This window comes from Capsicum annuum, chromosome 3 (assembly GCF_002878395.1).
Source record: "Capsicum annuum cultivar UCD-10X-F1 chromosome 3, UCD10Xv1.1, whole genome shotgun sequence".
NCBI classification, from domain to species: domain Eukaryota; kingdom Viridiplantae; phylum Streptophyta; class Magnoliopsida; order Solanales; family Solanaceae; genus Capsicum; species Capsicum annuum.
This window is the reverse complement of record NC_061113.1, coordinates 250,279,545-250,293,337: the sequence shown is the minus strand read 5'-3', so window position 1 is coordinate 250,293,337 and position 13,793 is coordinate 250,279,545. Positions and strand designations below refer to the sequence as shown.

The 13,793-nt window shown below is 34.5% G+C and overlaps 1 protein-coding gene across 1 annotated transcript; it reads left to right on the top strand.

The window, feature by feature from the left end:
• The first annotated feature begins 916 nt into the window (after positions 1–916).
• On the top strand, positions 917–1,551 carry LOC107864826. Its single transcript, XM_016711246.1, has 2 exons — positions 917–1,021; positions 1,093–1,551. Exons 1-2 carry the CDS (start codon positions 917–919, stop codon positions 1,549–1,551), a joined length of 564 nt encoding a protein of 187 aa, XP_016566732.1.
• Positions 1,552–13,793: the final 12,242 nt, after the last annotated feature.

The following is a 13,793-nucleotide window of genomic DNA, read 5'->3' as shown; positions in this document are numbered from 1 at the left end:
TGGTTACTGGAATTTGCATCTTGTGAGTCCATTTCATGTGTTTCATATCCTTTAGGCTATCAGCCCTCTCCCAGTCATTCGTAGCTTCCACTGCTTTCGTCGGCGGGTTAGGGTCACCGTCGGCTCGACTTTGGCGACATAGCCAGCGTGCAGCTTCGATCACAGGTGACCAATTTTGGCTGGTCCAGGTATCAAGTTTCACTGGTCCCGATTAGATCTGATTCCGACAATACCAGACCTGATTTCGACAGTACTCCGATGAAGCTCCAACGATAATATTTCGGCGACCAGTTTCTGCATCAATTTGTCAGAATCCAACATACCACACAAGAGAAGAGGACTTGGTTTACAAGCATAACCCGATGACTTCTAACCTTTGCTATTTACTTTCTCGTATTATTTCTAGTATCTTGACTTGCGTTTAATTTATTGGAATTGTCTGTTGTCTTATATTGGTGACTTACACTATTTTTTATTATTTGTTATGCTATTCTTGGTGTTAGTCCATTAAGGTGCTCTATATTTCCTACTGTTAGTTTTGTTTCTATCTTTGTTTGTGTTTTGAGCAGTGGTTTTGGGATTCAAAGATAGGATAGGGTCATGTCTGAGGGGGGTTGGGGTTGAGGGCTATTGTTACGGTGGGGGAAGAGGGAAGGGCTGGTTTGGAGGTAGGGAAAGAGGGGAGGGCTAGTTTGGGTCTGGGGGCAAAGTCTGGTATTATTATGGGGTTGGGGTATGGAGTGGGGGAAGGGGGGAGGTAGACGTGTGTTACAAGAGTGGATAGGTTGAGGGTGAGGTCTTGGAACATAGGGACCCTTTAGTGTAAGTCCATAGGGCTTGTGAAGATTCTTACAAAGAGGAAGATTAATATTGTGTGTGTCCAGGAGACCAAGTGGGTAGGTCTAAGGCTAGGGATATGGATGGTTACAAGCTATGGTACTTGGGGAGTGAGAGGCGTAGGAATGAAGTAGGCATCTTAGTAGATGAAAAACTTATAGGGCAAGTAGTGGAGGTTAAGAGGGTAGGTTGATGACTATTAAGTTGGTCATTGGGGGGTTTATCCTGAACGTGTGTAGTGTTTATGCGCTGCAGGTGGGCTTAGACGGTGAGGAGAAGAAGCAGTTTTGGGAGGCTTCGAACAAGGTGGTGAGAAGCATGCCTAGCTCTGAGAAGATTATTATAGCAGGAGATTTCAATGAACACATCAGGGTGTTATCGGAAGGCTATGGCTATATGCATGGTAGTTATGGTTTTGACGAGAAAAATGAACAGGGAGTTGCTCTATTGGATTTTGCGAGGGCCTTTGGGATGGTGATAGTGAATTCGAGCTTTCCAAAGAAGGAGGATCGCCTTGTCACCTTTCGAAGCGCAATAGCCAAGACTCAGATTGACTTTCTGTTATTTAGAAAAGGGGATAAGGTGTTGTGTAAGGATTGTAAGGTCATTTCGAGTGAGAACCTTTCGACCAAACACAGGCTTTTGGTGATAGACTTGGGCTTAAAGAAGGATAAGAAGAGAAGGGACGGGGAGGGTCGACCTAGAATAAAGTAGGGTGGCATGACGCCATTGAGTGCGCTGGAGATAGAGGAGGAGATGGCGGAGATGGGGGTGTGGGAGTGTAGGAGGGACGTAGATGGTATGTGGGATAGGGCGGCTAGGTACATCAAGGAGACTGCTAGAGAGGTATTCGGTGTCTCGAGGGGCCAGGATGGTCAGCGTCAGAGGATTGGTAGTGGAATAATGAAGTAAAGAAGAAAGTGGAGACACAGAAGGAAGCATATGCTAAGTTGGTTGAGAGTAAAAATAAAGCGGATAAGCGAGTAAATAGGGAAGAGTACAAGTTAGCTTGGAAAGAGGCTAAGTTAGTAGTTTTAGCTGCTAAGACGGCAGCGTTTGAGTGCTAGTATGCGGGGTTAGAGGAGAAAGACAGGGAAAAAAGGTTGTATAGGCTTGCTAAGGTTAGGGAGAGGAAGGGTCATGACCTTAATCAAGTGAAGTGCATTAAGGAGGAGGATGGTAGTGTGCTGGTGGAGGACGTTCATATTAAGAGAAGATGGTATTCGTATTTTCATAGACTCTTGAATGATGAGGGGGATAGAGAAATAGTGTTAGAGATTTGGATCACTCTAAGGGGTGTCGTGATTTCAGCTATTGTAGATATTTTAAGGTGGAGGAGGTCAGCGAGGCTATTCGTAGGATGCGAAGGGGTGGGGTGGCAGGGACAGACGAGATTCCTGTGGATTTTTAGAAGTTTACTGGATGGGCTGGTTTAAGGTGGTTGACCAATTATTTAACGGCATTTTCAAGATTGCAAAAATGCCTGAGTCTTGGAGATGGAGTACCATGATTCCTTTATATAAGAACAAGGGTGACATCCAGAGTTGCAACAACATAGGGGTATTAAGTTGTTGAGTCACACTATGAAGATTTGAGAGAGAGTGGTCGAATAGAGGTTGAGGAGGATAGTGTCTATTTCAGAGAATCAGTTTATCTTTATGCCCAGTCGCTCGACGGTAATTCACCTGGTGTGGAGACTGGTGAAGCAGTATAGGGAAAGGAAGAAAGATCTTCATATGATGTTTATCGACTTGGAGAAGGCTTACGACAAAATACCTAGGAATGTTCTTTAGAGATGCTTGGAGGTGAGTGGGGTTCTAGTGGCATACATCAGATCGATTAAGGACATGTATAATGGAGCTAAGACTCTGGTTAGGGCGGTGGAAGAAGATTCAAAGCATTTCCCTGTCTTGACTGGGTTTCGTTAGGGATCGACTCTTAGCTCGTTTTTTTTACATTGGTGATGGATGTGTCTACGTGGCGAATTCAAGGAGAGGTGCCTTGGTGTATGCTTTTTGCGAATTATATAGTATTGATTGATGAGACGCGGGGAGGTATGAATGATAAATTGGAGGTTTGGAGACAAAACCTTGATTCTAAAGGGTTAAGGTTGAGTAGGAGCAAGACAGAGTATATAGAATACAAGTTTAATAACTTGAGGCAGGAGGAAGAGGTGGTAGTTAGGTTGGATTCCCAGGTTATTTGTATGAGAGATAGTTTTAAGTATCTCGAATCCATGATTCAAGAGAATGGCGAGATTGATGAGGATATCTCCCACCGTAATGAGGGAGGTTGGATGAAGTGGAGGCTTGCCTCAGGAGTATTGTGTGATAAGAAGGTGCCGCCCAAACTTAAAGGCAAATTCTACAAAGTGGCAGTCCATCCGGCCATGTTGTATGGAGCGGAATGTTGGCCAGTGAAGAATTCCCATATCCAAAAGTTAAAGGTGGCAAAAATGTAGATGTTGCGTTGAATGTGTGGGCTTACTAGGAGTGATAGGGTTAGGAATGATACTATCCAGAAGAAGGTTGGAGTGGCTTTGGTGGAGGACAAGATACATGAAGTTCGGTTGAGATGGTTTAGGCATGTGATGAAGAGGGGCACGGATGCCCCAGTTCGTAGGTATGTGAGGCTTGCTTCGGATGGTTTTAAGCTGGGTAGGGGTAGGCCAAAGAAATATTAGAGAGTGGTGATTAGACGTGACATGTAGCAGTTACAACTTACTGAGGACATGACCCTAGATAGGAAGGTTTGGAGGACATGAATTAAGATAGAAGGCCAGTGCCTGTGGGTGGGTCGTAGTTAGTAGTTAAGAGAGCATTGGGGTGGAGGTATGAGGGTGGGGTGCCTTTGGTTCGTTAGTATAGGGTATTACTGTGTGGGTATCTTATTTTTACTGTTTCATCTTGTTTCATGCTTTATTATGAATTTATTTATTATTCTTTGTGTTGAGCCAAGGGTCTATTGAAAACAGTCTTTCCACCTCTCCGGAGGTAGTGGTATGGACTGTGTAGACTTTACCCATTCTAGACCCCACTGTGTGGGAATACACTGGGTTTGTTTTTATTGTTGCTGTTATTATTGGTACTACTACCACTGCTGCTACTCTATACGTATGTACTACTACTATCTTTGTTATTTTTAATTATTATTATTGTTGTATCTTTTATTTAATAGTTAAATATATTTTAATAACATTTGAAATGATAAGTTTATGAAGTAGTTAGAATTTATTTAAGACTCTTCAATTATGAATTCCTAGATTTAAGCTAATATATTTTTTTCTCTTATAAAAGCTTAATTTTCAAATTCAATATCTGTAATCCTTTAAATCTACTATTACAATATTATTATTAATAATAATATTACTATTATTATATATTTGTCTTTTATTTGATATTTAATAAATTATATTCAGATGTGATTTTTATAACATTCAAATTTTAAAAGAAGTAAGTTTATGAAAGAGTAAAAGTGTAACGCCCCGAGAGTACACCCTGGGCGCTAGACGGTGCTTACAGTCCCGAGGGACCACAAACTAATCCATGAGCTGGTACCTGCTACGAGCACTGAATAACATGATCATAAATGTGGAAGAATAACCATTATGCCATAAGGTTTTAATAATTGAAAAAACTGAAATCTGAGATCAACTGAAATAACTATCTGACATGTAACCTGAAATCTGAATGTACTGAATAACAGACTGTAGTGTCTGAAAGCCTCTAAACTGACTGAATATGAGTTGATGGGACAGACCCCAACTAACTCCACTAACTACCGAACTAGAGACATGGAATAAAATAATATGTCCTCAAAATATGAGGACTCACCACTGCTACTGCTGAGAGTCTGAGAAGTCTAAGTGTGATTCAGGAATTGGGCGTCAGAACCTACGATATAATCCATCATATCGCAAGAGAAAAGTATGTAATCAGTACTTTGAATGTACTGGTATGCTAAATGAGGTAGGCTAATATGCATGGTTTCATGAACAAAATAATAATTATCTGATTATGCATGTAAAACATGGAATACTGAACAGAAATATGGAATCTATAGATACTGAAAATATGGAGAATCTATAAATACTGAGTATGTATGAAAGTCTGTAAATAATGAAGGTATATGAAATCTGTAGACACTGAGGATGCATGACCAAGCATATAACATAAACTGAATAAAATTTGTAAACTGAAATACTGAAATAACTAGTATCTGTATGCTTTGGTCAAACAACTGAAACTGAATAACTGAATTAAGACTGTATTTGAGACTATGGCTGAAATTGTGGGAGGTATCATCTAACCGACATGCCTCAATCTGAGCTAATCGGGGTCCAACTTGTAACCCCAGTTGGAAGGATGTCAATACCGTGCCACGGGTACCAACACTGGATGTGTGAATCCACTGAATTGATATATTGTCCAAAAGACTAAGGGTATCAAGCCTGAACTGACGGGTGACCGCTGCGAGATAGTGAAGCCTAATCTGATAGGTGACTTCTCAATACCCTACGTTGGCTACGTAGTTCTGGAGTATAGGGAATGCTACTAGCGACGTTGCCTGTCTAAAGGGGAAGCAGTCATCCCTACATTCGCTCGATGCTAAATCCAACTCCCAACTGAAAGACACTAAAATGCTAGACTATTCTGAGTTTAACTGACTGATATCTGACTGTTCTGATAATGCTCATAGTATGTTCTGAAGAATATTCTATAATGCACTGAGACTAGACTAAATAAATAGCTATGATTTTTGGGTATTCAATACCCCCAGGACTCAAAACTATAATAGCAAACTGGCACTAAAGCTTGTAGGACAAAGCATGAAGGCTTTTATTAAATCAATCACTCTTGTAGGCATTTTATAAAACACTTGTAGTTCATGCTTTAATCAAATCATAGGAATGTCATGGAACTTATAGAAATAGCATGAATTCAACCTAATAACACTAAATCATGGTTTATTTCAATGAATGATATCATTAAGACATGGAGAATTGAATATCAACAATAATTTCATTGAAACATGGTATAAAATCAATATTCATGAATGTTCATGGAAACTCATAATTTAAAATCACAATTTAATATCATAATTCTTGAAAAGATGATAGCTTTTGTAATTAAAGTGGGTACTTGGACTCCATGAGTGAAATAAATCCATGAATGAATATCTAACATACCTTAGTAGATGAATTTCTTGAAGTTCTTGGGGAATTATTGAAGATTGGTCTTGAATTTGAGAGCTAGGGTTTCTTGTTCTTGGAGAGAGTTGATTTTAATTTGAGAGAATACTGCAAAAGTGAGCAAATAATGTTCTCCTAGGGTTAAATCCCGTGTTTAGGCGGATTTGAGGTCATGGGAAAATACCAAACAACCCTTGAAATTTAAAATCGCAAAACTAAAAAAAATTTCGATTTTCACCCTTGGCGCGATGCGCCAAGCCACTGGAATTTGGATAATTGGGAATCTGCATGGTGGCGCGGCGCGGTGTAATCGCGTTGCCACCTTGTTTGTGACCTGGAAGCTCACCGCGATGCGGTGGAATCGCGGAGAGACACTGGAAACTGCCAAATGCTAATTTGGCCTTTGGCGCGACGCGCCACAATCACGCACCTTCACTGGAAATTGCCAATCACATTTAGACTTGCTCCGCGACGCGCTAAGGGTCAAAATAACTGTGTTTAACGACTGAAACTCAAAAATTAAAATTACCATAACTTCTTACCCAGTTATCGAATTTGGACGAATTTTATATCGTCGGAAAGCTGATTGAATTTCCTATGCAATGGTAGGCTCTAAATTAAAAAATACTGAGTGATTCAAAAATTTTATATATGAATGCCCATGCATTGGGACTTAAATAATGCTAGGAAAATACAGGGTATTATAAAAGGTCCATTAAGAATTCTTCATTCGTGAGTTTTTATTTTTAAGATAATAAAAATATTTGTTTCATAACAAAGGATAACGGTTTTAAATAATCCACCACTACGTTTTTTTTTTAAGAAAAACTAAAGCTGCTGCTACTATTAACAACTACTACTACTATTATTATTATTGTTAATATTATTATTAATATTAATGTTATTATCTTTATATAATATTTAAATATATTTTATAATATTGAAAAAAATTAATTTATGAATTGTAAGAGTTCATTTAGAACTCTTCACTATTAGGTTCCTAGTTTCAAGTTAATGATCATCTTTTTTTAATATTTTCAAATTCAAATATCCCTAGGTTTTAATTCAAAAAATTTATTACAATATTGTATTAATCTTGTCTTAAAATTGCCAAGTGGTATATTATTACGTTATCACTTGACTTTTTCTGGTGCTTCATCCTTTGCTTTGTAATAAATATAGATTCTATAAATGCATCTAACTTTTTCAGGGCGCAAGAAGTATATCTTGGACTGTAAGAATGAAGACGTTGGCTCCAATCCGAAAATTGAGAAATTTTGCAGTTGAGTATAAGGGTAGGCTAAAAGGAAGAAAAAATCGAGAAAAGAGAAAAGGATGAGGAAAAGGCTAATTTTAATTTATTGTTTGATCAAAAGTAAAATTATGAGAATGAATATTTTAACATTTTCAAATTTAGCAAATGTCCGTGAAAACACGATCCTCATCAGCACATGTATATAGCGTCTTTATGCAAGAGCAAAAACAATATTTGTTGATTGGGTGGATGTTTGAAAACAAAATATTATTCCTAAAGATTATTGGCATAATTAACTTAAATATGTATATGACTAGGGGTGGGCGTTCGGTATTTGGTTTGGTATTTTTATAATTCGAGCTCGGTAATTCGATAATCGGTAAATAAAAGTAGATACCAAATATCATACCATTAAACTTCGGTTCGGTATTTCGATAATCGGTAAATTAAATTTTGTTTCAATACGAAATTCGATATTACCATATTAAAGTTGGACATGCTTATAGTGATCCTATTTGGTGATAATAGTGGTGATTTCCAACCAACATTTTGAGAAAAATTCAATTTTGTTTGGTAGTTTTACACCTCTGAATACACAGTTTTACACCAGAAAAAATTAATTATGTTTGGTCTTGTTACACGTTGATATGTGGGGCTCAATTAATGAAACACCTTAAAACCTATGTTATTGTAGTTTGATCCAGCTCCAAGAAGGGGAGAACTGGATGTAACACGAATAAAATTTACATCAAACTGGATATAACACAAACTGAATGTAAATATGATGTAAAGTCATAATATTACTTCTTATAAATGTGATGGAGAGAAATATATGTTATGTTGTCTGTCAAGTGCTGAGTTTTTCTATAATTTTCACCCGTTGTTGACATATGAACACAAGGATTAAGAAGGCTTGACCAAGTCCCCTTGGTTAAAGCTATATTCCAACCTATGTTAGAAATATTAGAGTTGAGCAAGTGCAGCCAACAATGGTGTTATGTATCATGTCATGAAGACTTCTTTTTTGTTGCTTCCTTCCACGCCCTGATTTTCAGTCTTAGCGTGATATTTTGGTCAAAGGTTGTCATATGTTGGTTGCAAGGAAGTCTATTGTGTAAAGTTAGGAGTCTACTTTATGTCTATGTTTAATAGTTCAAAGTTTGCTTGAGCAATATTCACACAAGTATGTGGCCTTTGGAGTGTGGACTAGGTATGTGGTCTATGGGTCAGTTAACTATTATTGGATATTCAGAAAATATCAAATACCAAATGGTAGTAATAATTTTTACCAATTCCGAACCCAAATACCGTAATTTTAAAATTTTACTCTCAAATACTAAATTACCAAATACCAAATGGTAGTAATAATTTTTACCAATTCCGAACCCAAATACCGTAATTTTAAAATTTTACTCTCAAATACTAAATTATCAAATTTTTCAATTTGATTTTTGATATTTTATGCCCACCTCTATATATGACTACCCAAGATTTAAGAATATTTAACTATATTCAATCAAACTGTATGGGATAATATGAGAGCAGACATATAAATCGGTTAATAACGTATAAATCGGGTAAATAGCTTGGACCTAGTCAAATTACATAGGAAATGACAATTTTAAATCATTTAGGAAAATAATCATAACTGAACCATTTTATTACGCTCAATAGATAACAACTTGATCCGAAAATGTTGATATTTTCTCTTTTAACTCAGTCTCTCAACTTTATCTGGTTCATTTGTGTTCCAGTTTGATTCAACCTTTCCACAGTAAGGTACTTCCCATTTCCATCTTCTTTGAGCACTTTAATTCGATGACATGTAATATCTTTTTTATTTATAAGCATATATCTTATTGAATTTATTCATATATATGCTTTTTTATGGAACGTAAATACGATAACATCAATTTTTAATCCTCCCTTTTTAGACTTTTTAAGGGGCATGATTCACTGGTGAAATGTTGTTCAAGTAGTTTGTATCAGGGCGTGATAACAATTACTCTAACATGTTTGGTTTTGAGAGAATTTATTTTAGGTTTATTGTTTTCAAACAATACACTTGAATTTTTAACAGAAGATTTGACTTTAAAATAAAAGTTGAGTGGCAGAAAAAAGTAGAAGAGTCTGGCCGAATAATATTTGTCTAGTTATTAGCTTCACAACTCCAGGCCTCGTCATCTTTTGGTACATCAACATCTTACACGTTTCTCTACAAATTCCTTAATACTTATGCTACAATCAAGGTACTGGATGATTGATGGGGCCAGTCACAGCATAGGCAGTTAAGCCTTCTAGTGCTTCTCACTAGCTAGGAACTACTGATTTGCAATAGCTATTTTTCATTTTTCTTACAAGTAAACCATTTGGAATATATATCCATAATGACGCCACATTATGATCAAATGTGTCTAAAGATGTTATAAGATTCACTGGTATGTTTTTATTTGAAAAATTGAACGTACATTCTTTTAATGACAGAAAAAGGTCATTGATGATACGTCAAAACATCCTAACTAATTTATATGAAAAAAGTTCTAAATTCCACTGTTCTTTATATATATCACAAGTTTAAAAGATTTCAAATGAAAAATCATTCACCTTTTCAATTTTAAACTTGTATGTGATGTCTTATCTTTATAAATCTAACTTATCAATAATTACTTAAATATTTTCCTCCAATATTCACCACTAAATAAATTATAGTATTTAACATTTTAATCGTAGCGTTTACTCAAATACCATCAAATAAAATGAAATGAATGATTAATTTATAATTACAATATATTCTTTTGATAATGGTGCAGAATTCCAAAATGGGGGGAAGAGTTCAACATATCCAGCTGGGAGGTCCAATGTTGATCAAGGAAATAGTTATAGGATCTGTATGTGCATTTGCGGCAGGTGGTGCTTTTAAGATATGGCATTGGGATATGCAGAAAAGGACTAAGAACTTCTATGAGCAACTTGACAAAGGCGAGGCCACTGTTGTCGCACAAGACTGACTATTAGTCCCTTGGCCCTCTTACATGTCTCAATTCCTGAATTGAACAAAAACATGTCAATTTGGTCATTCTTTTTTTTTTTCTCAGTTATGAATAATCCTTGAGACAATTGCTAGGATTGATGTGCTTATCTTTTTCATTTCTTTATTAAATTACATAATGAAATCATATCTAATTCGTACGTGTTTTGATGTTTCGTTGTTATGGAACTGACTTCGTATGCATTGAAGAAGAAATATATGCTGCATATGGTCGTTCAATGATATCTTTCTTCCCCCTCTTCCTTAAAACACCCTCTTTCAGCCATGCACATGGTTATGTAAGGGCTCTTTTTTTTTTTTGTTTCTTAATTTTATTTGTTTAGTGTCATCTGTATCCGAAATTCATCGACTAATCAGTTCCGATTCACATGCTACTAAAGGTTCATTCAAGGGGAAAACATTTACTTTTAGAAATTTACAATTTACCAGATTTAAATTCGAGATCTCTAATTAATAATGAAGCAATTCCATCAATCCCATCATACCTTGATTTTCCAGACAACACATCTTGTTTCTATATTTTGACAAGGTGAGTCAGTTCAATTTGTTCTTATATAGTCACTAATCTTACCCATCAAGATAAATAAGTATAAAGAAAATGATGTATAATCTTTTGGTTGATCTTAATTTGTTGAGTTTGTTACGATCCTTTTTTTTTTTTTTTTTTTCTCTATAACAAAGAATTAGAGGTAAGACAGATGAGAAGAAGAGCAACTAAAAACAGAAAGAGGAGTATGAGCAACGACTCATAGATAAGAAGTCAAAAATTTGTTAGAAATCAAATACAGAATTTCAGAAAGAAATAAACCGGCTTCGACAATGTATTTACAACTCTCCATATTAGTCCAGAAATCATAAATAAGAAGATAATTTTACTAATTCACCCCTTAAGAAATTTATTCAGAACTTTATAATTAAATATGAACACTTTCAAAAAGAATAATTATAAAGGCAACATGGAGAAAGTTAAATTAATGCTTTTTTTGATTTAGTAAGATGTGTAATAACATAATTTTAAATATATTAGTCTAAATAAATATTGCAGATAAATATAATTGGATCAATTATTTAAATTCAATAAATATGAATTTAATTAAGGGTAACTTACATAAATCTCGAATTTTTTAATGGGTTGTAACACTTTTTATCATAACTTTGTTAAATAAGATTTTGATTTTTTGTGATACAAATCTTTAGCCTTGATACATATGCATTGTGATACATTTGTAACTGAGTAGTTAGTTAAATATGAAAGTAACTGATTTTTAATAATACAGGAAGTAAATCACGCGCAAATTGTGGCATAAATACATCTTGTTTCAGATGTATCATAATGATATATTTGGTTCCAGATATATCATTATGATACATAGATGTATCATAATGATATATCTGATAAAATTATTCAACACCCATTTAAAATTCAATCTCACACAAAAATAAATATTTTACCTATGTAAAAATATTTTAAATGTATCAACATTTATAAATGAATCAAAAATATGAATTACTATAAAAAAAAAATATCTATCATATGTATCACCGGTATTATGACAACAAATGTATCACTCATATCTATCATCAATATACTGACAACAAATGTATCAGTCATCTGTATCATTATTTATAGTACAAAAATGTATTGAAAAATTAACAACATTATACATTATATATGTATCAAGCATATTAACCAAAAATATATATATCAACCCTGAATTTGATATCTAATTATACGGACCATTGCAGTGGTCATCATAATTGTCATGATTTCACCGAAAATTATGAGATTTTTTAGCTTCTACAGTATGAAGATTCTTCAAAAGAATATGAATGTTTGTCAACATGAAGCACACAATAAAAATTTTAAAATTTTAAGAAAAATAAATATTAATAGAGATGGGAAAAATTGAACAAAATTGAAAATTACAGATGATAAGATCTGATGAAACTTTTTTAATTCAATTTTTTTTTAGATATTTAAGAGATTCTCTCTGATTATTTACTCTACTAAAATAAATACAAATATGATCAAAGGTTTGTTTACTTCAAGAATTTCAATAAGTTAAATCTGTGTCGAGGAAAAAGAAAAAAAAAACTAAAAACTTTTCCATATGAAATCTTTTTTTGTAATAGTAGAAAACTTTATATTCGCGATTAGGGATGTATTAATTGAGGATAATATTTTGACTTATTATATTATATGTTGAGGGTAAGATGATGGATTTAAGTCTCACCATTTAAAAGAGTAAGACATTGGGTTATTAAAGTCCTGATGCACCATGATGATAAGATGTTGGGTTCAAATCCCATCGGTTTATGCCTAAGACGCCTTTATATGAATAGGACATTGAGTTTGAATCTCAATGCATATCATATTGATGATATAATGATGGCTAAGATAAATCAATATGTTTTTGGTGAAAGACATGACATTTGTCTCATTGAATATGCTCTATTCCTTGAAGTGAATGTGGTAGCAATAATCATATATATGTCTCGATTTGCTCTTGTAGTAGCAATATCTTGAAAGAAATTATAAGTTATCATAATTTGATAGGTTTAAGGCACGATTATATTCCGTTCCTGGAGAATGGAAATTTTCTCACCTCCAAAAGAGGTAGAATAACTGAGAAGAGTTATTTTGAAATCTACTACTAAAGTAGTAAATCAGAAATTCATGTAATAGTAAATCTGAAATTTACCAAAGTAAAAGGTACATTTCATGGTAAACTTTGAGTTTGCTAGAACAAAAGTTCATAAGTTGATATGAACGATTATAACATCTCGAAGATGTGCATATTGAGTCCTAGACATATATTAAAGAACTTGAAGATTCTTCAAAAATTGTTGATATTGCTTGTTCTCATGATAAGTTGGTTGAACCAACTAATTTTGGAATTAGATCCCTTAAAGTCTAAAAAATATAAAAGGTGAAAAAGGGCTTGTTCACCTATCATGTGATATCTTGAAAAGATGCATCAATAAGATGATCACATGTATATTCATTGTCAACCTGCAGTTTGATATTCATAAAATTGCTTGCTCAATAAAATTGAGTTGAGAGCATAACTTTCAGATTGTGTAATCAAGATAATTCATCTTGATGATGATGGTTTAGCATTGAATGCCTTCAATAAATAGCTGAACCATTGCTAATGGGAACAAAAGCTTCATGTGTTGATTTGAATATTATATACAAAAGTAATTGTATGCATCAAATCAATTAATTATGATTAATTTCTCCTCAAAGTTGGTTCTGAGTCAGGAACCACACGTTGTCCATCTAATAGTTTTGATGTGCGGTATATCATTAATGAATACGCCATGATGCACAAAGATGGATTTAACAAAGAAGATGGAGGATGTATGTTAGTTTTCCTAACATAAGGGAGAGATTATAAGCAGCTATAAAGTATGTTAGGAATTGTCATCAGATCCTCATTCGAAAGATAATTCAATTC

Bases quoted from the DNA above. Each gene is read 5' to 3' on its own strand.
- LOC107864826 (XM_016711246.1), top strand. From the start codon at position 917: ATGGATGGTTACAAGCTATGGTACTTGGGGAGTGAGAGGCGTAGGAAT. The intron at 1,022-1,092 runs GTAGGTTGATGA...TATGCGCTGCAG, and splicing joins AAGTAGTGGAGGTTAAGAGG to GTGGGCTTAGACGGTGAGGA.